Raw genomic sequence first — 25,415 nt, 5'->3', positions numbered from 1 at the left:
ATATTTACCGATGTTGTTTGCGTCGATTAACGTTTGTTGTAATTTTTGTCAACGATTATTTTGCACGTTGTCTGCGCACGATGTTATAGCACACACTCTGCAAAACTGAGCTTTGCTTACCATGTAGTATTACATGGATTGCCGGTTTCACTCAAAGTAGGATAAGTTAGTGTTATCGGTATTCCAAAATATGTTTGAAAAATGCCATTAAATTGCAAAACATATTTAAGCAATAATTTTCAGACTTGTAGCAATATCTTAAACTTGATCGCGCACGGCGGTGAATTACATCTTTGAACATTTTAGCACGACCATCATAAAAATATTTATTCATTACAACAGTGAACAGTCTACAAAAAACTTTTCGCTTTAAAAAACAATAAAGGAATTAGAAATAAAGCGATAACCTTGGATCTTGTCTCAGTTTTTGTTCCAATTGCATGTATTTGTGCGGCGCCATCTGCTTGTGTCTGCAAAAAAACATTTGTTCGCAATACGCATTACGTATTTGCCATTCATCAGCAAAGCGGAAGGCGTTACATACGTAAACTCAAACAACCTTACGCATTTGGTGATGACAAGCGTCCGGCCGGTTAGCTCAGTTGGTTAGAGCGTCGTGCTAATAACGCGAATGTCGCGGTTCGAGCCCCGTACTGGCCAGTAACGATTTTAACCATTTTTAACGCTTTCCATATTTTACGAACAACGTAATGGAAGAAATGTTTTTTTTTATTTAAATTCACAATTCCAAATAAGGCGACACAGCTCAAACTTTATACACTACCATGAATCATCATCAAGAGTTCCCTAAAAAATTCCTCAATAATAATGCTGCTACAAAACGTAACTTAACAACAAAACGTCTGCTATATACTTTCTTGCTTGTGATCAACCGGATCTGCTTTTTATTAGCGGTTATCAATCACTGTGTTCTGTAATAATACTGGACTCACCTGTTCAGTCGAAGTTCTAGAATACGGATTCGGAACATAGCCTCGGAGCAGTAGTTAAAATATTGTTCTTCGTCTTCTTTGGTCATCGCCACCTGTTTCTGTTGATAATCTTGTTGTTTCTTGTGGAGTTCAGAAGTTTCCGGAAAGAAGTCGACGTTTGAAACGATATTTTTTCCACTGACTGCATCGCGTGTTAGTTTTGCTTGGTTAGATTGTTCTCGACCACAAATTTTGTTTGCAAATATATCTAACTGATCATTATGGCTGCCATGCTTTTGTAAGTAGGTTATTACGTCACGACTTTTAGGCGTTGAAGTAAGAAACGAAGTTTTTTGACCAAATCGGGCAAAAATCTCTTAAAAACGTTTGAAAAACCATACCAACCTTATTTCCACGAATTCATATTTTCCACGAATTGCTGGCATTTTGAACCTGGTTAAAATTTTTTTGTTTTCGAAATGTTGATGTCAAATCGGGCAAATGAGCGAATATTTAACAAACTGACCAACAAACAGGGTTGCCATCGAGGTGTAACCGAAGATAAGGACGACAGAGAAATAAAACGTTTTACCCTCTGTGTTGCTACGTTTTGTAAAAACAAGATGATCTTTTAAATATATTTTATCAAATTATTTAGCCTTGTGACGATTCCAAATTTCTGCCTTTACTTCAGTTTCTGTTCCAGTTGTGCGCCGCTACCGGCCTTTATGTTTGTAAAGTAAGAATTCTCCTTTTGTTGAAAGGCAATATATGTAAAAAAATGCTTGAACACAAAGGTGCAAACAAAGGCACACAAACAGAGGTAAAAATTTTTATCAAGCCGTGTGCTGCCCTGCAGCTACTCGTACAAGGTTTTCACGTGTTTGGTGATGACGGTCGTCCGGCCGGTTAGCTCAGTTGGTAAGAGCGTCGTGCTAATAACGCGAATGTCGCGGGTTCGAGCCCCGTACTGGCCAGCTTTTATTGGGAATGAACATTTTATTACTTTTACTCTTTTTTCCCATATGTGTGCTTTTCGTTGCAACGAGATAAAGACCAATATGCAGTTGCTTATAAAACACTGCCACAATAACGTTGGGATATTTTTCGTGCCTGATTGGCGATCCGGTTTTATGTGACAACTATGGTGTTCCACTGCCTAGTTTTGTGTTGAAGACCAAACATAATACAATATACACATTTTTATGCTTTCGTGCGGTTATATCCGGTCATGTCATATATTGTTTACAAAGATATGTTTACATAGAAGAGAGATAAGTACGTCATAAACAGTCGCTGCTTAAATTAAAAAACATATTTGAACAATAATGTTCAGTCTTGTAGCAATATCTTGAACTTGATCACGCTCGGTGGTGAATTATATGACTAAAAAACAATCACAGTCGAGTTGTTTTTAGATTGCAACACAAAAATATCTCTGAACATTTTAGCACGACCGTTACAAAAATATTTATTCATTACAACAGTGAACAGTCTACAAAAAACATTTCGCTTCAAAAAACGATGAAGGAATTAGAAATAAAGCGATAGCCTTGGATCTTGTCTTTCTGTTCAAAAATTGGAGTTTCTGTTCCAATTGCATGTATTTGTGCGGCGCCATCTGCTTATGTCTGCAAAAAAACCTTTGTTCGCATTACACATTATTAAGTATTTATCAAGAAACAGGAAAAAATCAAGGGGTTACATACATAAACTCAAGCAATTTCACGGGTTCGGTGTTTACGGCCGTCCGGCCGGTTAGCTCAGTTGGTTAGAGCGTCGTGCTAATAACGCGAATGTCGCGGGTTCCAGCCCCGTTCACAGACGTGTATCATCTGCAAAAAATGTTGTGTTGAAGGAGCTTTAATTTGGCAGATCATTTATGCGCAGTGGGGCGATCCTGCCAATCATGCCATTGTATGGAATATTACTGCGTTATCTGATACGGTGGTAGAGATCCCCTACGTATATGTGAAGGTTGCCTGGCAAGTTGTGCGTTTGCGCACCAGTGTACCTTGGCCACAGTATACCCCGTGAAACCACTTAGCTCAGTTGGTAGAGCGTTGGGCCTGGTTAGCCCAGGGTCGTGAGTTCAAACCTCACCGGGAGCTTGATTTTTCAAATCTTGCTCCGACTTGTCGGAAAAAAGTGGCTGATCCAGCTGGCTGCAATGCCTGGGTTGCCAAGCCTGCAAACCTAATGATCGCGATAGCTGTGATCGCCAAGCAAGGACCTGCGCAGTGGGGCAATCATGCCATTGCATGAAATATTACTGCGTTATCATTTATGTAAATGGGAAACAGTAGCGGACCAATAGTTGAGCCCTGAGGCACGCTGCAAGAAATATCTTGCAATTTTTATGTGACTTCTGAAACTATGGTAAATAAAAATTTTAATTTCTTTGTCGGAAATTGTTTGAGGAAATCCCAAAAATATGTTTTTGCTTCGTAATCCCCATTTGCACAACAGTTTTGGTTGGTTTACGTTTGCTGTTCCTTCGCTATTCGTCCCATAAGTTGCGGTCGTTGTGAACTGCCCTGGTATTCGGGACAACCTGCAAACAAAATACTAACAAATTTGTCGATAAGTAAAATAAGATGACATTTCGGGTCTTTGCAAACCTTTTTGTTGTTTCGCAGCTTTAATGGCCAACAGATTTAACCCATTGTGCTAATAGCATTGTTAAAACGTTCTTGAATGAAGTTCCTCATCTGCCAAATCGTCGCCCTTGATATTGGCGAAATGCGCTCAATTTGTTGTAGATATCAGACAAGCCATTAAAAACTTTTATTTGATTGCAAAGCGGAAAATGAAAACAACAAATATATTTCGTAGATTGAAACAAAATCACTGACTAAGAATTACTTTACAAACGAATTGACCGAAGCGTTGTACAACGACAATTTAAAAACCCACAGTTTTTAATGAGGTTTGCCGCATAAAGAAATTCTTTAAATAATGCTCATTTCTGCACCATGCACTAAAAATTGAAATAATATGCAGCAAACAACAAATTGAATCATAAAATAACTCAAGCCACATAGCGGAAACTTTGTATTACACAATTAGATGTTTGGAATTCCCAAACTTATATTTACAATTATCTTTCATTGGCTACAATTTCATAAGCATACGGTGAGAACACAGTTCCTTTGGAGCCTTTATCAATATCAGGAAGATTTCCAGGTGCCGATGAAAATTCGAAGTTTTGAACCATTGAAATCAAAAATGCAAAAAGTTCAATTTGAGCCAAAAGTTTTCCGAGGCAATGTCGTGGTCCTACTGAAAACGGTATGACGTAATTTGATTTGACGAATCGACCGTCGGCGTCCAAGTGCCGCTCTGGTTTGAACTTTTCCGGTTCGTCCCAAAGGTTTGGGTCGTTATGAACAGCCCAGATATTCGGAATAACCTGCAATGGAATTGATGACTGTAGTTTTCATGGATAGAATTATGGCTTTTAAGTTTATTAGGATGCGATCTTACTGTAGTGCCTTTCGGAATGTGAAATTCTCCCACGTTCGTATTATTCGATGTTGAATGAGGTACGCTTAAAGGAAGCAACGTACGGTATCTCTGAAGTTCTTGTATGAATGCAGATACGTAAGGCGTGTCGCCTTTCAATGACATGGAAGGTTTTACACTTTCTCCTGCGCCACAACAATTATTAGGACAATTGGAAATGTTCAATTAGATTTTCAATCTGTTGCACTCCTCTGCACAGCAGGGAATACGTCAATGCCATGTTTTCTTTAAACCACTAAATTCAAAATAACTTACATGAAATGCTACCTGTAACGTAATTTTACGTTACATAGCAACGTTTGCATTCATGGAAATATGAACAAAGTTGTAATTGTTTGTGATTTAAAGAAAACATGGCATTGACGTGCCAGCGTAAATTCAAATACGTTGAGAAATGTAAACATATAATTAATTGACGAGTAAACTGTACCAATAACATTGATGATTTCTTTGTACAACTTTTTCTGTGTTTCTGGATAATGAACAAGACAAAGAACAGCCCAAGCAAGAGAACTTGATGTTGTTTCAGTGCCGGCCACAAACAAGTCTCGTATGTAGTGAAGCAGCTGCATAAGCTGCAAAAAAGCCAGTTTGCAGCAATTTGTTAAGTGAGGCTCGTATTCAAGTACTTCAAAAGCAAAGTGTAAATTCTCACAGTAAAAGTATCCTTGCCCTCTCGCATCTCCACAAGAAAAGCGTCGATAAAATCACGCAACTCATCTTTCTGGAAATTTTCCTCGTGCTCTTTCACTTTCTTTTCAAATTCACCTGCATTGAATTAAATACAAATTCGTTCTTGCGAAAGAGTTTTGTGCCGCCATGATAGTAAAATTTGCGGTAAAATCAAAATTAACCATGCCCTTTTCATCCTCTGCCAGAGGGATTTTTTTGCAACATTGCATGATACCAAAAAACCACGTTTTGTAACATGGTGGTAATTTTTGGTTTTGCTTTTGTCTTTTCAACTATTTCAAAATTCAACTAAAACAACCACCGCTGAAGTCTCAGAAAAAAACTCTCTTGTTATCATGAATTTCGAATGCCCAGGAACCAACATTTTTGGCCCAAAAGTATACGACTAACTTGTCTCAAAAGCGATGTCCTCCACAAGTTTGTTCATATACCAGGAAAAAGGTGGAATGTACTGCAACCATGGTGCAAATGCAAAGGTACCCATTACACCGCTCATTTTCGGGTCTGTCAACCTGTAAATAATTGTGCATATTGGAAATTCAAAATAAAGTCGAATACTCGAGGTCAAATAAATCAAGAACATTAAATTTTCTTCTACTCGATGCTACCCACCATTTTTGTATGATGTGCAATAAAGTTGTAAACCATGGGTCGTTATAGTGGAAGCGTACTCCAAATACAACCTTGCATATCACGTTTGAAACAGTATTCTCCAAAATTTCCTGGAATGTAAAAGTTATGTTTCTAAATTATTGCCAAGATCGAATTATTTTGGTTGGCGTAACTTTAGTTTATACGTGAATAAACCATTGAGAATTGTTTACTTTAATAAAAAATGGATTTCCTTGATGTTTTCTTATTTCTTCGTTCATATATTCGACTTCTTCCAAAACACGAACCTCCATGCTGTGTTTTCCCATTCCGAAACTGAACATTTTATGTATAATGTTTATGTGAGTGTTATTAATTTGCTGCGTTTAATACCAACTTAATGTGTTCAAAACGAATCAAAATCAATGTTTTTTTTACATTCTGTGTTTTTACTTTAGTTTTAACCATGACATAAATTCCTTGGAGGTGAAATTTTGATACACTATAATTTGTCCTTTAATACCTTTATCATGAATAACAGTTGTCCTATGTGTTCATGATAAAGGTATAAAAACATATACATGAAAATATTTTATCATGATTTACCATAAAGCGTACTGATGCATTTAGGCATATCCTATTTTACAACAATACATTCTTACTCTCGAAGCGTCATCAGTCCAAACTTTCGTTGAGCTTTCCATTTCTTTCCATCGGTGAGAATTACTCCGTTTCCACGTGAAATTACTTCGATCACCGGCACTTTAGGTCGTCCAGAAAAGGATTCGTGGCACTTTACCAAGGCCTGAAAAATAAACAAGTTTTCATCCGATTTGAACCACTACAGTTGTGAGCACTTTACCTCGTTTATGGCATCGTAGTTGTTGAGAACAATCCAATCCTGTCGACCAAACCGTACCGACATGATGGGACCGTATGTCTTTCCCCACTTCGCAAGTTTATTTGCAAAATGTGAACCGCGAAAGGGGATAACTCCTAACAAAGGTATTCCCCTGGGACCAGGTGGCATGTTTTTAGGTCTGCGATACCAATACAAAAGGCCCAATGCAACAGCAAAAAACGCAGTAGCACCATTGAAACTCAGATATTCAATCATGTTTATCTGCAACAGAAAAATTGAGGTTTCCATTTCAGTATTCATACAAAAGCTGAATTTTGAAAGATCGTGACAATAAAATAATGTGGTTGTATCTGAAACATGGGGCTATTTGTACGTTACTGAGGCTCTTAACACTGTTTCCGCGGTAAGCTGCACTTGTTGCAACTTCGTGATATGCCAACTGTGTTGGGTGTGACGTTACAATAATTTGTCACGTACTTCCGCAACTAGCATTGTAGCAAAGAATTATAGCTTGTCTCTGTGTTGCTTTTACATCACCCACACGAATCATAAAAGCATTAACAACCAAGAGAAACAGACGTTGATTATCAACTAGGCATATACTGAGCGTTCACTAAAAATTATTGTTTTGCGGTTCGAATTTTAACAGTTGCATTTTGCTAATTGTATTGTTATAAAGTGCTGGCTTTAAAACCAGTCTGAAAAAAATTTCGTCCTTTCTTTTAGCCGATTTAAACCAGTTTTATTCTACAAGCTTTCATGCATGGGCCTCAGATTCCATACGTGCCTTACTTACTATGCACTGCAGTCTACGACAAGTCCCATGCGCTCAACTAAAATGTGTGGAAGACGATTACAAGCGGTGGGCGTAACAGACAAACACTGTCAGGCGTAACCGCCGCTACGCTTTGTTTCATCTTCTGCGTTTGAAATTGATCACGTTGTGGATACGTCACTGCGGATAGCCATTTTAAAAAACTTTTTCGTTCTTCTGAGTATAAAGAGACTGGCCCATATTGTTATAAACACTATCATTTTAAAATAAGACGTTTCGACAAAAACTTATGTCATCATCAGTATAAATGACGCGATTGGTGTTCTTGACCGACGTCACAGACTCACATGAGGTTTATTGCTACAAGCGACCTCACTAAACAATAATATCCAGCTAATATCCGCTTTAACGGTCGATTAAGCCAGCCCGAGCGCCATTCGTGTCACTTTGGATTTCAGGTTAGGTTATTGGATCTTCGCTGAATCAAGTTGATCTCAGTGAGAAACATTCTTGTAATACTTAAAGCAAACATTACAGGGAATAAAATAACCTTTTTTAGTACAATTCCACTGAAAAGCCAGGTACATAAACATTGCACGGCATTGCACAAATATTTTAGTAATAATCCCTGTTTTTATGCGACCTCTTCTTTTGTATGAATTGTTGAAGACATGAAAACTAGGCACTAATATATCCAAGGTTCATGTGAAAGTGCATTTAGCTACTAACGACACAAAAATATCTTTGAACATTTCAGTACGACCATCATACAAATATTTATTTATTACAACAGTGAACAGTCTACAAAAAACATTTCGCTTCAAAAAACGATAAAGGAATTAGAAATAAAGCGATAGCCTTGGATCTTGTCTCAGTTTTTGTTCCAATTGCATGTATTTGTGCGGCGCCATCTGCTTATGTCTGCAAAAAAACATTTGTTCACATTACACATTACGTATTTACCATTCATCAGCAAAGCGGAAGGCGTTACATACGTAAACTCAAACAACCTTGCGCATTTGGTGACGACGAGCGTCCGGCCGGTTAGCTCAGTTGGTTAGAGCGTCGTGCTAATAACGCGAATGTCGCGGGTTCGAGCCCCGTACTGGCCAGTAACGATTTTAACCATTTTTAACGCTTTCCATATTTTACGAACAACGTAATGGAAAAAATGTTTTTTTTTATTTAAATTCACAATTCCAAATAAGGCGACACAGCTCAAACTTTATACACTACCATGAATCATCATCAAGAGGTCCCTAAAAAAACCTCAATAATTATGCTGCTACAAAACGTAATTTGACAACAAAACGTCTGCTATATACTTTGTTGCTTGTGATCATCCGGATCTGCTTTTTATTAGCGGTTATCAATCACTGTGTTCTGTAATAATACTGGACACAACCTGTTCAGTCGAAGTTCTAGAATATGGATTCGGAACATAGCCTCGGAGCAGTAGTTAAAATATTGTTCTTCGTCTTCTTTGGTCATCGCCACCTGTTTCTGTTGATAATCTTGTTGTTTCTTGTGGAGTTCAGAAGTTAACGGAAAGAAATCGACGTTTGAAACGCAATTTTTTTCCACTGACTGCATCGCGTGTTAGTTTTGCTTGCTTTGATTGTTCTCGATCACAAATTTTGTTAGCAAATATATCTAACTGATCATCATAGCTGCCATGCATTTGTAAGTAGGTTATTACGTCACGACTTTTAGGCGTTGAAGTAAGGAACGAAGTTTTTTTGACCAAATCGGGCAAAAATTTCGTAAAAACGTTTCAAAAACCATACCAACCTTATTTCCACGAATTCATATTTTCCACGAATTGCTGGCATTTTGAACCTGGTTAAAAATTTTTGGTTTTCGAAACGTTGTTGCCACATCGTGCAAATGAGCGAATATTCAACAAACTGACCAATAAACAGGGTTGCCATCGAGGTGTAACCGAAAATAAGGACGACAGAGAAATAAGACGTTTTACCCTCTGTGTTGCTGCGTTTTGTAAAAACATGATGATATTTTAAATATATTTTATCATATTATTTAACCTTGTGACGAGCAGCATGCGATGGCACATTCATAACATGGGATTCCAAATTTCTGCATTTACTTTAGTCCGTTCCAGTTGTGCGCCGCTATCGGCTTATATGTTTGTAGAGTAAGAATTCTCCTTTTGTTGAAAGGCAATATATGTAAAAAAAAATGCTTGAACACAAAGGTGAAAACAAAGGCACACAAACACAGGTAAAAAAATGTTATTAAGCCGTGTGCTGCCCTGCAGTTACTCGTACAAGGTTTTCACGTGTTTGGTGATGACGGTCGTCCGGCCGGTTAGCTCAGTTGGTTAGAGCGTCGTGCTAATAACGCGAATGTCGCGGGTTCGAGCCCCGTACTGGCCAGCTTTTATTAGGAATGAACATTTTATTACTTTTACTCTTTTTTCCCATATGTGTGCTATTCGTTGCAACGAGATAATGCAGTTGCTCATAAAACACTGCCACAATAACGTTGGGATATTTTTGTGCCTGATTGGCGATTCGGTTTTATGTGGCAACTACGGTGTTCCACTGCCTAGTTTTGTGTTGAAGACCAACATAACACAATATACACATTTTTATGCTTTCGTGCAGTTATATCCGGTCATGTCATATATTGTTTACAAAGATATGTTTACATAGAAGAGAGTTAAGTACGTCATAAACAGTCGGTGCTTAAATTAAAAACATATTTGAACAATAATGTTCAGTCTTGTAGCAATATCTTGAACTTGATCACGCACGGCGGTGAATTATATGACTAAAAAACAATCGCAGTCGAGTTGTTTTTAAGTTGCAACACAAAGACATCTCTGAACATTTTAGCACAACCATCATAAAAAGTTTTATTCATTACAACAGTGAACAGTCTACAAAAAACATTTCGCTTTAAAAAACGATAAAGGAATTAGAAATAAAGCGATAGCCTTGGATCTTGTCTCAGTTTTTGTTCCAATTGCATGTATTTGTGCGGCGCCATCTGCTTATGTCTGAAAAAAAAAAAATTTGTTCACATTACGTATTTACCATTCATCAGCAAAACGCAAGGGGTTACATACATAAACTCAAACAACGTTACGCATTTGGTGATGACGAGGGTCCGGCCGGTTAGCTCAGTTGGTTAGAGCGTCGTGCTAATAACGCGAATGTCGCGGGTTCGAGCCCCGTACTGGCCAATTACGATTTTTGACCACTTTGTACGCTTACAATATTTTCACTACAACGTAATACAACAAATAGTTATTTTTAATTCACAATTCCAAATAAGGCGACACAGCTCAAACTTTATACATTACCCTGAAACATCATCAAGAGTTCCCTAAAATAAACCTCAATAATTATGCTGTTACAAAACGTAACTTAAACAACAAAACGTCTGCTATATACTTTGTTGCTTGTGATCAACCGGATCTGCTTTTTGTTAGCGGTTATCAATCACTGTCTTCTGTAATAATATTGTACTCACCTGTTCAGTCGAAGTTCTAGAATATGGATTCGGAACATAGCCTCGGAGCAGTAGTTAAAATACTGTTCTTCGTCTTCTTTGGTCATCGCCACCTGTTTCTGTTGATAATCTTGTTGTTTCTTATGGAGTTCAGAAGTTTCCTAAAATAAGTGGTCGTTTGAAACGATATTTTTTTCCACTTGACGGCATCGCGTGTTATAGGTTTGCTTGCTTTGATTGTTCTCGATCACGAATGTTAGCAAATATACCTAACTGATCATTATGGCTGGCATGTTTTTGTAATTAAGTTATTGCGTCACAAATTTCAGGGATTGAAGTAAGAAACGAAGATTTTCGACCAAGTCGGGCAAAAATCTCCAAAAACACCTGATTCCATGCACAATTTATGTGTTTGTATGCATTTGTAATGCATATATCGCAACGATTGCGGCCGTTTATAGATGCTTTTAGTTTCCCAATATGTTACCTGTTCAAATCTACGCTGTATGAGATTTGCTTTATCGATGAGTCTCTGCTTCAAATCCGCCAAGCAATCTTCCTTCAGTTTAAACGCCTGTGTTTTGTTGATCTTGTCGGGATTCCCGATCTGGGCGAGGAACGGAGCCAAATAATCCATCTCCATTTCCTGTCTCCGTAGTTTTTCCTCAAGGGCGAGCCGCTCCTGGTAAAAAAGAGTTTAAAAACGTCCTAAATAAAAGTGGTTCCGCAAACAGATCACCTTTATGGTTTTATGGGTGCCAATGCCATATTATGCATCAAGTTTATTGTACATGTAAGTTATAACTTTGAGTGCAAATTATAAGTGATTTTGTGTATATGCTGCAGACAGATGGCCAAAAGGTCTCATCAGTGCAGCTGGTTTGACTATCAGACGACTTTGCTGACCAAACGGCCAAGCTGCACTGATGAGACCTTTTAGGTCGAAACAGTGGCCATCTGTCTGCAGCTTATACACAATTCATATTATTGGCTCCACATTGCTTATCATAAGTGATTTTATTTAACAAATAATAGTAAATCTCAATGAGTTTTTTATATTGAGGCATGTCGTCAAAACCATTCGGGATGAATAGATCAAACCAATCATTGGTTCCGCATGGTTTGAATAAAAAACATATAAACTTTTTCTTACAAGCTCCTTCCTGTGTTTCTTGGCTTTTTCGTTTCGCTCTGTGTCGTAAACTGATATTGAGAGTTCGGATGCCAGTTCCTCTTTCTGGCGATCCATCAAAATCTCACGAATTTCCTCCTCAGACGATCTTACAACCTAAGAAAAAATATCGTTAAGTTGTGCAGAGAGTTAAAATGAACCCACGATTCTTTCACGTAATTTCACATGATGATATTTCTGTGCTGATGCAAAAATCTTCGTTTTGCAAAAGTTTGGCTGGCGTTTATATGCAGTGCACTCACTACACTTATGAAGGTTTAAAATGGATTTGAACTGCCCAGTACATCTACATATGCGTAAGTCTGAACTAAGGTTCTTTAATTTCAACGATGAAAATGGTCAAATTAACAAAGCTGCATCGGAATGTGCGAAGCATAAAATTTACATAATCCTTATATGTACGGCAGCACATAAATGCTTGATAAGATTTTCTTAATGTTTAGTTAAAAACTGAAGCTGGTAAAGATGGCTTGAAAGTAAATTTTAATTGCAAAAAACTTCCGTTATTACCTGGATACTTTTTTGTTCGATTTGAATCAAATCAACCAGATTCTCATAAACTGCGAGATTCTTAATATTGGCATCTCGTGGATTGACCTGAAATTAGTAAATGTCAAATTATTTTTGAAAAATACTAGAAAATAAATACCTAGCTATTAAAACTTAAAATACTATATTTTAAAACCACGAGACAAATTTGCCAAGACCTAGAGTGTCACTTATTGTGAAAAAGCTTGTCATTATGCTGTTAAAGCAACGTACACTGCTTTTGTAGTGATCGTCAAGCTTGATTATGTCATAGCAAAGTGCTTCTTAATACAAAAGTTAAAGAACAACCCCAAGCAAAGAACGTTACGTAGCCCAGTGAAGCAAAATATTGTTCTCTGAACCTTGCCAACAAACAAATGCGTATATTACAATCAATGTTACTTAGTCATGCCATTATTTTGAACAACAAACTCTATGTTAGAAATATACGAACATCGCAAATTGCTAATAACACAAATGTAAATAATGAACGACGGTCATGATATGTGGTTGAAACGTTTTGATTCCTTTATTAAGAAAGCTCTATCTTTTGAATCTTTCAAAAAATAGTTGTATTTCGGCAAATTTATAATAAGAAATTTCCGTGCAAGTAAACCAACTACCTGAAAGGTGATCGACATATCTGGTGACCACTGCAGATTGCCCCCCTTTTCCTCTGCGTTGGGGGGTTTGAAGAAGTCACGTGTCGATGCGGTGACGTTACCCTCCTCCCTGTGGTAAGTTATCTGTATCTTGTCCTTAGACAAAACAAACAGTTGTTCGGAAACATCCTCGTTTGCCTTTTTCTCCAGATTGCGATAAAACTTTTCAGTTATTTTCTGTGGAAAATTGAAAATATATTAATTTAATACATAGATATTAATATGTAAAAAATTACGCAATTTACATGAAAAGATACTGTGTGAGCAATAATAGTTGTTATAAGCAGGTGGCCTTCCGATAAAAATAGTGAGATCTTTTTAGTTTAAATTCAGGCCTTGTTTTTTAATCGGGCCCCACATTTCTCAGGAGCTGCCCTACTTATTTTACAAGCGTGGCAAAACATATGATATAAATGCCTTGAACATCCCCAAAATGACTTCAGCGTACGTATTTTAAGTAAAACCAAGCTCTCAAAAACGTTTAAGACAAAATGGTGAAATAATTTACCAGTATGGGTCGGGGAGTCCCCTCTGACGTAGCAGGTGCAACTTTCTTTTGGCGTTTGCCAAAGATCACGTGACGGAAGTAGAGAAAGTCGTCGCGATTGACGAAATGTTCGGTCATTTCTGTTGGTGTCTCAACTCGTTTGCTCAGCCCATCCACTCTGACGTCAAAATTAAACTTATTTAAAAAATAACAAAAAAATAGAATTTGTAAAGTGATTGGATTGCAGTAAATCTGTCACCTTGCGTTATCGTAGAAGAGCATTGTCCGATCAGCTTCTGGTCCAGGAAAGTTGGCTTTGTAGAGATGTTGCTTTAAGGAGCGAGGTCTTCCCTCAACAAAGTCTTCGGTAATTATTCCTCCCTCGTGGATTCGAGTTTTAAGTTTGTCTTCTCTGTTCTCAAACCATTCTCTCACACATCGAAGCTCCGTCACTAAAACATAAACATTATACAAATCCTAATCATTTAACAGTATTTAAGTATTCGGTGAACATAAGACCACTGTACATGATTATTTGTCAGTCAATATTTGCTAATAATTTATCACACGAAAACGTGTTTTGGGGTGAGCTGCAGTAAAGGGCCACTGTTTCGACCTGATACGTCTCATGAGTACAATTTTATTGAATTACAAAGACCTTGTCAGCTGAATAGCCAAGCAAAACTATTGTGATTTAGCTGACAAGAAATTTACAAAGACACTAAATCTTACTAAAAGCATCATTGGATACTAAAAGCATCAGTGATTTTTTGTAATTGTTTACTTTTTACAAAGTGGAAGTATGTGTGCCTGCTAGTATATCAGCTAGCACATTGCCACGGTCACCAGCTACACTGATGAGACCTTACATGTCGAAACAGTATCTACACCTGTCTGCAGCTCTCATTGTTTTAAATACAAAGCAGTCCTTCATTTAAAAAAATAATCAGTAACTTACACTCGTTGTTGTCATAGACACTAAGACGTTTCACCAGTCCATCCTTCAGAAGATAATTTGCATATTTCTCTAGCTTTGCTTTCTTGTACAAAATCGTTTTCTTGCCCACCGGGCATCTGCACAACAACAAAGTTGTTCAAACTGTTAACATTTTGTGCGCCGCTTAAAAATGTGGTTTAATTCGTTTGAACAAACAATATTCGCTTCTTGAAATTACAGTGAATGCAGTCAGAATTGTTCTTTGTTGTTATAACCAAATATAGGAAATAAAGGAGGAAGATATGTGAACTATGGGCCCAAGGCCTACAAATAACCAACTAATCACAATGAAGAAGTAACCTACACCCTACATATACCTTTTGTGCATAAAATAGAGAATTAATTTTTTTTTGCCTAAATGCATGTACAATATGGCTTCACTAGGAGAACATAAATGAACACCAGTACATACAAATGAAAGTTGCATTAAAAAAATTAGTACATAACATATGCATCAAAATTTTACCTTGTTTCAAATTGCTTCTGAGTGATAACAATTGGCAGAGTCCAAGTTGCCGGCATATCAAGATGTTTCAAAAAAGCATTTTCGACATGTAACTCTGACCTAGGCCGGACTGATCTTGTTCGACATTCGATCGACACCGGGGATGCGGCACCAATTCGTCAACATCCTCGAAGAATGTCCATTCATCATAAAACGGAAGTTGAGAAGATCATCAACGAAATGCGAAGCCAAGGACTCGTGAGACCTTCAACCTCGCCATGGTCAAGTTCAATTGTTCTGGTGAAAAAGAAGTCTGGTGAGTTGCGATTTTGCGTCGACTATCGACAAGTAAACGAAGAAACCAAAAAAAACAGTTGCCCTATTTCCCGGGTTGATGATAGCCTGGATGAAATGTCTGGGTCACGTTTCTTTTCCACCCTTGATCTGAAATCTGGCTACTGGCAGATCCCCATGGACGAACAATCAAGGGAGAAGACAGCCTTTGCCAGTCACATGGGTTTGTTTGAATTCACCGTGATGACTATGGGATTATGCAACTCAGCGGCAAGCTTCCAACACCTAATGCGTATTGTGCTGCAGGGTATAGAGTAGCAAGGAACACTCGCATACTTAGACGATGTGATTGTTTATGGTAGAAATTTCAACGAACACATGCAGCGTCTTGATGTTCTTTCACGCCTAGAGTCGGCTGGACTTACACTAAAGCCCACGAAGTGCGACCTGTTCAAAGATGAAGTGCGATTCCTTGGCCACGTAGTGTCAAAACATGGAATACGATACGACCCCGATAAGGAACGATCAGTTAAAGATTGGCCAGTACCAAAATCTGCAAAACAGGTGCGTCAATTTGTGGGTCTTACATCGTATTACAGAAAGTTTGTTAAAGATTACGCTCGTATCGCCTCCCCCTTACACAAATTGACTGAAAAGGGACGTCGTTTTGTCTGGACGGACAGTTGCCAGCAGGCGTTCGCCAGCCTGAAAAGGCTTCTGACAACAGCTCCAGTCCTACAGTATCCCGACTTCAGCCGACCCTTCGTGTTGGACACCGATGCCTCGGACACAGCAGTAGGTCAGGAAATTGACGGTAAGGAGCATGTGATCGCTTACGGCAGTAGATCATTGAGCAAAGCTGAAAAGCATTATTCCACAACTCGCAAGGAATTGCTGGCCGTCATATTTGCGACTAAGTTGTATCGCAGTTATTTGCTCGGATCGAAATTTCTGTTGCGCACAGACCATTCATCCCTTCGCTGGCTGTGGAGATCCAGGGAACTCTATGGACAATGTGCTCGGTGGGTTGAACACCTGGCTAGTTACGATTTTGATCTTCAACACCGGCCCGGAAAGAAGCACACAAACGCAGACGCGCTCAGCCGGAGGCAACAGGAAGATGACGGATTCCCTTACACAGTTCGTGAGGATGAGTCATTGGAAGAGGTACTTGCACTTGATTTAAAGGCGGAGTACGGGTATGAGTCCACCCATGTAGCAGAAGCGCAGTATGGGGACTTAAGTTTGCGTCCTGTAGTGAAATGGGTGCAACAGGGTATAAGGCCGTCTTTTCGCCACGTCAAACGCCTGTCGGCAGAGACAAAACACTTATGGAGCCTTTTCGAGCGGCTCTCATCTCACGGTGGGCTGCTATTCATTACTGACCCTGGTGCGGTGCCAGGTTTAAACGATGTTCAGAAAGTGTTGGTACCCTTTGCCATGCGCAGCGAAGTGCTGTCCGCGTGCCACGACCAGGTACACGGCGGGGGATACTTGGGAATGGCTAAAACCCTGAGCAAACTGTCACAGCCTTCATATGCGGCATCAAACCGCATATGAAACAGCGAACATTTTGTTTCACAGGTGGCTAACGGTATATGGGGTACCTGAGGTAATTCACTCCGATTAAAGGGGGAATTTCGTAAGCAAATTATTTGCAGAACTGGTGAGGTTGATGGGTTGTAAAAAGACCCGAACGACGCCATATCACCCCGCGAGCAATGGGGGAGTCGAACGCAACAACCGCACAAGCTAACTTCGGTTACACAGGAGACAGAATTGTTTGTCGTAAAACTTTTTGAACGAAACTTCGCTTACCGCCGAATGCGCCAGACAGCGCAATATGAGCTGAAAATCCCATTTCATCGCCCGCAGTGCACGTACATTGGTTTACTTTGACATTCGTTGTAGCTTTTTACATAGGTGTTGACGAACTTATGTTTGTTACAAGTCGTGTCCAAATTAGATCAAGGAAAATCTAAAAAAATGGCTTTCATGGCTGAATTGTTTCTGTGTTGATTAATAGCAGGGTAAAGTCATAATACATTTTTTGCCTTTGTTCCGAAATTTCGATACAAAACCGTTCCGAGAAACGAAATTTCGTTCCCAAATAAGAAAAACCGTTTCGGGAACATTATTTTTACGCAAAATTTCGTTACAGGAACATATTTTGGTTTTTGAATCGTGTTTCCAAAATCACAATTTGGGTAATATCGCACTAAAAATTGTGTTCCGAAAATCGACCAAGCCAAAAATTACCACTAGATGTCGACAAAGAGACGAAGATAACTTGGTTTTGCTCACCAGTATAAGGTTGATTTTATTACGAATATATGTTTTCAAACGTAGACACTTAAGGGAAGATGAAAATATGCATGGACCATAATTTTCGTTCCCGGAACAGAATTTGCGTTCCTGGAACCGAATTTTTATTCTGGGAACGGAATTTTTGTTACTGGAACAGAATTTTCGTTACGGGAACGGAATTTTCGTTACGGGAACAGAATTTTCGTTACTGGAACAAAATTATCGTACCAGAAGAATAATTACATTTCCATTGAAGTTACTTTTCGATTGAAGAACACAATTGTCGTTATTCAAGAAAATTGTTGTTGAGCGACCTAAATTCTGTTCAAAAAACTGAGTTTTCGATCCTGGAAAAGCATTTTCGTTACGGGAACGGAATTATTGTCTCTGGATCAGATTTTTCGCGCCTGGATCAGAATTTTGGTTATGAGAACGTAATTTTCGTTACTGGAACGTAATTTTCGTTTATGGAACAGAATTATCGTTACGGGAACGGAATTTTTGTTACTGGAACAGAAATTTCGTCACTGGAATAGAATTTTTGTTACGGGAACGGAATTTTCGTTACTGGAATAGAATTTTCGTTACGGGAACGGAGTTTTCCTTACGGGAACGGAATTTTCGTGACTGGAACAGAAATTTCGTTACTGGAACAGAAATTTCGTTACTGGAACAGAAATTTCATTACACAAATGGAATTTTCGTTACGGTAACGGAATTTTCGTTACGGTAATGGAATTTTCGTTACTGGAAACGAAGTTTCGTTACGGGAACGGAATTTTTGTTACTGGAACAGAAATTTCGTTTCTGGAACAGAATTATCGTACAATGCATGAGGAATAATTACATTCCCGTTGAAGGTACCTTTTCGATCCAAGGACACAATGTCGTTCTTTGAAGAAAATTGTTGATATGCGACCTAAATGTCGTTCAAAAATGTGACTTTTTGATCCTGGAACGGAATTTTCGTTACTGGAACAGAATTTTCGTTACGGGAACGGAATTTGGTTACGGGAACGGAATTTGGTTACGGGAACGGAATTTTCGTTTCGGGAACGGAATTTTCGTTTCGGGAACGAAATTTCGTTACGGGAACAGAATTTTCGTTACTGGAACAGAATTTTTGTTACTGGAACAGAATTTTAGTTACGAGAACGGAATTTTCGTCACTGGAACGGAATTTTCGTTACGGGAACGGAATGTTCGTTACGGTAACAGAATTTTTGTTACTGGAACAGAATTTTAGTTACGAGAACGGAATTTTCGTCACTGGAACGGAATTTTCGTTACGGGAACGGAATTTGGTTACGGGAACGGAATTTTCGTTACTGGAACGGAATTTTCGTTACGGGAACAGAATTTTCGTTACGGGAACAGAATTTTCGTTACTGGAACAGAATTTTTGTTGCTGGAACAGAATTTTAGTTACGAGAACGGAATTTTCGTCACTGGAACGGAATTTTCGTTACGGGAACGGAATGTTCGTTACGGTAACAGAATTTTTGTTACTGGAACAGAATTTTAGTTACGAGAACGGAATTTTCGTCACTGGAACGGAATTTTCGTTACGGGAAGGGAATTTTCGTTACGGTAACAGAATTTTCGTTACTGGAACATAATTTTTGTTACTGGAACAGAATTTTTGTTACGGGAACATAATTTTCGTTAATGGAACAGAATTTTTGTCACTAGAATAGAAATTTCGTTTTTGGAACATAATTATCGTACTATGAGGGATAATTACATTTCCGTCGAAGGAACTTTTTCGAACCATGGACACAATTGTCGTTCTTTCAAGAAAATTGTTGATATGCGACCAAAATGTCGTTCAAAAAAGTGACTTTTTGATCCTGGAACAGAATTTTCGTTACAGGAACAGAATTTTTGTTACTGGAACAGAAATTTGGTTACTCGAACATAAGTTTCGTTAGGGGAACAGAATCTCTTGATTTAAAATTGTGTATATTGCCGGCGGGAAATCTCAAATTTAGTTAATTCCGCACGACCTTAGCGACCATTGTTTGTAACATGCGTTTTTGCGCAGCAATAAGAAACTAAAGGACCTTGTCCAATTTGGTTTTCATTGCTCGTTTTGTAGTGGCATCTAATATTTGTGTGCAAAATTTCAAGTCGCTTGATATAAAAATGTTGAAATCACAGGCGGACAACTGTCAAATTTAGTTAAAACCGCCGAACCTTAGCCACCATAGTTTCAAACATGCGTTTTCGGCAAGCAATAAAATTCCAAAGAACAGACCCCAATTTAGTTTTCATTTCTCGTTTTGTTGTGGCACCTAGTAATTGTGTGCAAAATTTCAGGTCTCTTGATTTAAAATTGTGTATATTGCCGGCGGGAAATCTCAAATTAAGTTAATTCCGCACGACCTTAGCGACCATTGTTTGTAACATGCGTTTTTTCGCAGCAATGAGAAACTAAAGGACATTGTCCAATTTGGTTTTCATTGCACGTTTTGTAGTGGCATCTAATATTTGTGTGCAAAACTTCAAGTCGCTTGATATAAAAATGTTGAATTCACAGGCGGACAACTGTCAAATTTGGTTAAAACCGCCGAACCTTAGCCACCATAGATTGAAACATGCGTTTTCGGCAAGCAATAAAATTCTAAAGGACATACGCCAATTTAGTTTTCATTGCTCGTTTTGTAGTGGCATCGAATATTTGTGTGCAAAATTTCAAGTCGATTGATATAAAAATGTTGAAATCACAGTCGGACAACTGTAAATTTAGTTCATTCCGCCGAACCTTGGCCACCATAGTTTCGAGCATGCATTTTCGCGCAGCAATAAGAAACTAAAGGACATACGTCAATTTGGTTTTCATTGCTCGTTTTGCAGTGGCATCTAATATTTGTGTGCAAAATTTCAAGTCGCTTGATATAAAAATGTTGAAATCACAGGCGGACAACTGTCAAATTTAGTTAAAACCGCCGAACCTTAGCCACCATAGTTTCAAACAGGCGTTTTCGCGCAGCAATAACAAACTAAAGGACATACGCCAATTTAGTTTTCATTTCTCGTTTTGTTGTGGCACCTAGTATTTGTGTGCAAAATTTCAGGTCTCTTAATTTAAAATTGCTTATATTGCCGGCGGGAATTCTCAAAATTAGTTGATTCCGCACGACCTTAGCCACCATTGTTTAAAACATGCGTTTTCGCGCAGCAATAAGAAACTAAAGGACATACGCCAATTTAGTTTTCATTTCTCGTTTTGTAGTGGCATCTAATATTTGTGTGCAAAATTTCAAGTCGCTTGATATAAAAATGTTGAAATCACAGGCGGACAACTGTCAAATTTAGTCAAAACCGTCGAACCTTAGCCACCATAGTTTCAAACATGCGTTTTCGGCAAGCAATAAAATTCTAAAGAACAGACGCCAATTTAGTTTTCATTTCTCGTTTTGTTGTGGCACCTAGTATTTGTGTGCAAAATTTCAGGTCTCTTGATTTAAAATTGTGTATATTGCCGGCGGGAAATCTCAAATTTAGTTAATTCCGCACGACCTTAGCGACCATTGTTTGCAACATGCGTTTTTGCGCAGCAATAACAAACTAAAGGACATTGTCCAATTTGGTTTTCATTGCTAGTTTTGTAGTGGCATTTAATATTTGTGTGCAAAACTTCAAGCCGCTTGATAGAAAAATGTTGAAATCACAGGCGGACAACTGTCAAATTTTGTTAAAACCGCCGAACCTTAGCCACCTTAGTTCCAAACATGCGTTTTCGGCAAGGAATAAAATTCTAAAGGACATACGCCAATTTAGTTTTCATTTCTCGTTTTGTAGTGGCATCTAATATTTGTGTGCAAAATTTCAAGTCGCTTGATATAAAAATGTTGAAATCACAGGCGGACAACTGTCAAATTTAGTTAAAACCGCCGAACCTTAGCCACCATAGTTTCAAACAGGCGTTTTCGCGCAGCAATAACAAACTAAAGGACATACGCCAATTTAGTTTTCATTTCTCGTTTTGTTGTGGCACCTAGTATTTGTGTGCAAAATTTCAGGTCTCTTGATTTAAAATTGCTTACATTGCCGGCGGGAATTCTCAAAATTAGTTGATTACGCACGACCTTAGCCACCATTGTTTGAAACATGCGTTTTCGCGCAGCAATAAGAAACTAAAGGACATACGCCAATTTAGTTTTCATTTCTCGTTTTGTAGTGGCATCTAATATTTGTGTGCAAAATTTCAAGTCGCTTGATATAAAAATGTTGAAATCACAGTCGGACAACTGTCAAATTTAGTCAAAACCGCCGAACCTTAGCCACCATAGTTTCAAACATGCGTTTTCGCGCAGCAATAACAAACTAAAGGACATACGCCAATTTAGTTTTCATTTCTCGTTTTGTTGTGGCACCTAGTATTTGTGTGCAAAATTTCAGGTCTCTTGATTTAAAATTGTGCATATTGCCGGCGTGAATTCTCAAATTTAGTTATTTCCGCACGACTTTAGCGACCATTGTTTGTAACATGCGTTTTCGCGCAGCAATAAGAAACTAAAGGACATTGTCCAATTTGGTTTTCATTACTCGTTTTGTAGTGGCATCTAATATTTGTGTGCAAAACTTCAAGTCGCTTGATAGAAAAATGTTGAAATCACAGTCGGACCACTGTCAAATTTAGTTAAAACCGCCGAACCTTAGCCACCATAGTTTCAAACATGCGTTTTCGGCAAGCAATAAAATTCTAAAGGACAGACGCCAATTTAGTTTTCATTGCTCGTTGTGTAGTGGCTTCTAATATTTGTGTGCAAAATTTCAAGTCGCTTGATATAAAAATGTTGAAATCACAGGCGGACAACTGTCAAATTTAGTTAAAACCGCCGAACCTTAGCCACCATACTTTCAAACATGCGTTTTCGGCAAGCAATAAAATTTTAAAGGACAGACGCCAATTAGTTTTCATTTCTCGTTTTGTACTGACATCTAATATTTGTGTGCAAAATTTCAAGTCGCTTGATTTAAAATTGTTCAAAACACATGCAGACTACTGTCAAATTTAGTTAATTTCGCCCTTGCGGCGCGGTTTTAATTTGTCTTTGAGAGGTATTCGCCTGCCAAATCTCTGTTTTACATCCAAGCGAATTAAAATTTGGCAGTTAAATACTACAGCCATGTAGACGGAGATACCTCTAAACTTTATTTAACTATATGCTTTAGTTTTTTGTTGTCATACGAAAAGGCGTTCTTAAAACTGTTTTGGCGAACCGACAGCGCGGTTTAAGCTTGTCTTTGACAGATATTTACTTGTCTTTGTTTTGAAATAATATGGCCAATCGAAATAAATATAGCTGTTAAATGCTCTAGGTATGTTGTAGACGGTCCCATTGAACCGTATTCGACTATCCGTTTTTTTAATATATTTAAAGGCGTTCTTTTTAATTGTTTTGGCGAATGACGCGTTTTAAACATGTTTTCACTTGTTAATTGCTATGTTTGATGCTTGCCGTATGAGCAGTTTATCTATGTTCCTAATAAAATTCGGGAGCAATAATTAAACGATCTTAAGACATCAGATTTGTGTGTGAGCAGTAAAATTTTGTTGTGGGAGGCGCCTATCTTGGGAATTGAGATACGGACTTTTCTCTCTTCGCTTTTTGAAGTTCTCTGATGACGCCGCTCCTTTAGGAGTTGTTAGTTCGGATAAGACGACCACACGCCTTTTTGCACTTTTGTGTGTCCCGAATTTTGATGCTGTTTATCACTGTCGATATCATGGGTAGGAACTCTATTTCTTCGACATTGTAAACTTAAATGAATATTGTTTTGAAATTTCGAATGCGTTAAAAACTTTTAGCAGTCAGTTCATTCCTTACTGCTTATAAATATATTTTAAGCACAAAAAAAGTAAGCACAAGAAACTTGCATTGTTGTTTTGTCCGTTCCGTTTTGATAAAACTGAGCTCGGCGCGAAAAAGAAAAGTCCTAAATTCTCAGGAAGTCCCCCAATCATCGTTGATTGCTCGTCAACGACCCACGATTTCCTTCACGATTTCCAAGTCGTGCTCAGCTCCTTTATGAACTACATTAACAAAATGTCAAATCGCATTACTGACTTGCCAAAACTTTGCCATTTAATCGCCAAAGTTGGCGTGAAAGCGTAGAAAACGACGAGCGAATAAATGCACGGATATTCTACATATACATATTCAGCTGAAACAATTTCAGATACAAATTGTTATAGGAGCGACTTCATGTTTGACACGTTTGGATATATACTTATACCATCATCATGTAAGGTTGATGTTATTTTTGATGTAATAACCTCACCTAGACGTCCAAAGCGCCAACAGAACGAATAATGTTTTACACACCCTTTGGATTGGTATTTTTGATGTTGCTGTGCATCCTTGTAAGTTTTTCTTGGTGGTTGCATAATTGTGTGCAATAGAAGGGGTAATTGTGAAAGAACGTGAGCTCTTTTCAATTACTTACGGAAATGCCCTTGATCGTTTCGTTTCCGTGTGAACCTAATAGTAATTTGACACGGAGTGTTATGAAAAGGTTTTGTGTGAGTATCAGTTGGGATTGGCATTTTCAGTGGGAGTATGTAACTTATTATAAAGGGTATCTTAATGTTGAAGTCCTCTTTGCAAAAAGTGCTGACAGTTGTACATACGAATATGATGAACAACACTATCGTTTTGCATATATTGTTCGTAGATTATTGTGCCAAATCCAGATCAAATTACTGTTAGTCTTTCTTAAACTTGGCCGTACATGGTTGCGATTACAACATACGTTTGGTGCTTCATCCACAATTTTTCAACTGTCTTGTAATTATTAATTCTTCTCGGCTTACTGTTACTGTTTAATAATTACTGTGTTTACTTTCAGGTCCGGTGCGGTACGCGTATACGGAATGGTCCAACTACACGGAGTGCGATAAAGTTTGTGGCGGTGGTATGATGGAACGCACGCGACGTTGCCTTGCCAACGGTGGCCAGGAAGTGCCCACATATAGGTGTGGTCCGTCGTCTAATGGTCGAAGGTCTCAATTAGACCTGATAAGGCGCTATTGGAAGGGTACCGGTTACAAGGTGGAGATACACCAGAAGCCCTGCAACACTGGCGCCTGTGGTAAGTCTGCTTTGGAAATTTGTGCGTCTTTTCAATCTCTGTTTGTTCGCATTTGTCCCTTGTTCGTCTACAGTGGTACAGGATATAAATATTTGTCGCCAACTAAACCACCACAGTAAAGTATTATTGTTATCATCAAGGTTTCAAGCAATTTACTAACGAATAAACGAATTGAGCTTCACAAAACAATTTTTTGAATGTCTCGAATACAAAAAATGAGTTAGGATCCAACATTTTTCATGGCACTTTTTATGAGTGAGGCGCCTTTACATTTTTACTCATTTTGTTGGCACACCTTTCTTCAAGTACTTCCCGCCATATGGACACTGCTAAAACGCAGTAAAATTTGTCTCGAATCCCGCAGTTACCTCGGAGTGGAGAGATTGGGGAGAATGTGATAGAGTTTGCGGAGGTGGAAGTCAACATACAACACGCACTTGTGTCGAATCTAAAGATCAGACCAAGTGCAACTTTCAACGTTCAAAAATGAGGAGATGTAACATTCAGCCTTGCTGTAAGTTTCATTTCATTTGCTACATAGTGCACT

At 38.3% G+C, this 25,415-nt stretch overlaps 3 protein-coding genes and 5 non-coding genes across 19 annotated transcripts in view; 6 read left to right on the top strand and 2 right to left on the bottom strand.

Moving 5' to 3' along the window:
- LOC145890428 (NACHT, LRR and PYD domains-containing protein 12-like) overlaps nucleotides 1-25,415 on the top strand; it is a 481,386-nt gene that overhangs the window by 84,846 nt on the left and 371,125 nt on the right. The gene's annotated exons all lie outside the window — the stretch shown is intronic.
- Trnai-aau (transfer RNA isoleucine (anticodon AAU)) lies at nucleotides 588-660 on the top strand. The gene has a single exon. It is a non-coding gene; the product is annotated as a tRNA-Ile (tRNA).
- Trnai-aau (transfer RNA isoleucine (anticodon AAU)) lies at nucleotides 1,836-1,909 on the top strand. Its single transcript has one exon. It is a non-coding gene; the product is annotated as a tRNA-Ile (tRNA).
- LOC145888724 (cytochrome P450 2U1-like) lies at nucleotides 3,997-6,852 on the bottom strand. The gene is made up of 9 exons (XM_082979546.1): nucleotides 6,604-6,852; nucleotides 6,404-6,546; nucleotides 5,975-6,077; nucleotides 5,763-5,872; nucleotides 5,541-5,662; nucleotides 5,113-5,225; nucleotides 4,888-5,032; nucleotides 4,419-4,582; nucleotides 3,997-4,344 (listed from the first exon to the last, which is right to left on the bottom strand). Exons 1-9 carry the CDS (start codon nucleotides 6,769-6,771, stop codon nucleotides 4,033-4,035), a joined length of 1,380 nt encoding a protein of 459 aa, XP_082835672.1. The 5' UTR covers nucleotides 6,772-6,852; the 3' UTR covers nucleotides 3,997-4,032.
- Trnai-aau (transfer RNA isoleucine (anticodon AAU)) lies at nucleotides 8,417-8,490 on the top strand. The gene has a single exon. It is a non-coding gene; the product is annotated as a tRNA-Ile (tRNA).
- On the top strand, nucleotides 9,701-9,774 carry Trnai-aau (transfer RNA isoleucine (anticodon AAU)). Its single transcript has one exon. It is a non-coding gene; the product is annotated as a tRNA-Ile (tRNA).
- On the bottom strand, nucleotides 10,319-15,352 carry LOC145888971 (dynein regulatory complex subunit 7-like). The gene is made up of 11 exons (XM_082979839.1): nucleotides 15,339-15,352; nucleotides 15,188-15,286; nucleotides 14,683-14,798; nucleotides 13,984-14,176; nucleotides 13,746-13,902; nucleotides 13,199-13,414; nucleotides 12,558-12,644; nucleotides 12,009-12,143; nucleotides 11,343-11,537; nucleotides 10,877-11,016; nucleotides 10,319-10,400 (listed from the first exon to the last, which is right to left on the bottom strand). Exons 1-11 carry the CDS (start codon nucleotides 15,350-15,352, stop codon nucleotides 10,319-10,321), a joined length of 1,434 nt encoding a protein of 477 aa, XP_082835965.1.
- Nucleotides 10,513-10,586, top strand: Trnai-aau (transfer RNA isoleucine (anticodon AAU)). The gene has a single exon. It is a non-coding gene; the product is annotated as a tRNA-Ile (tRNA).

The sequence above is a fragment of the Ascidia mentula genome, chromosome 2, assembly GCF_947561715.1.
Source record: "Ascidia mentula chromosome 2, kaAscMent1.1, whole genome shotgun sequence".
Taxonomy (NCBI): domain Eukaryota; kingdom Metazoa; phylum Chordata; class Ascidiacea; order Phlebobranchia; family Ascidiidae; genus Ascidia; species Ascidia mentula.
The sequence above is the reverse complement of the archived record's forward strand: the minus strand, read 5'-3'. Positions and strand labels throughout refer to the sequence as shown.

Coding starts and splice junctions, on each gene's coding strand:
- LOC145888724 (XM_082979546.1), bottom strand. CDS start 6,771: ATGCCACCTGGTCCCAGGGGAATACCTTTGTTAGGAGTTATCCCCTTT. Junction 4,583..4,887: donor AGAAATCATCAATGTTATTG/GTACAGTTTACT, acceptor GTTGTGGCGCAG/GAGAAAGTGTAAAACCTTCC. Junction 4,345..4,418: donor ACATTCCGAAAGGCACTACA/GTAAGATCGCAT, acceptor ATTCCATTGCAG/GTTATTCCGAATATCTGGGC.
- LOC145888971 (XM_082979839.1), bottom strand. Junction 13,903..13,983: donor CTCTTCTACGATAACGCAAG/GTGACAGATTTA, acceptor TTTTGACGTCAG/AGTGGATGGGCTGAGCAAAC. Junction 10,401..10,876: donor CTAGAACTTCGACTGAACAG/GTGAGTACAATA, acceptor TTTTTTTTTCAG/ACATAAGCAGATGGCGCCGC.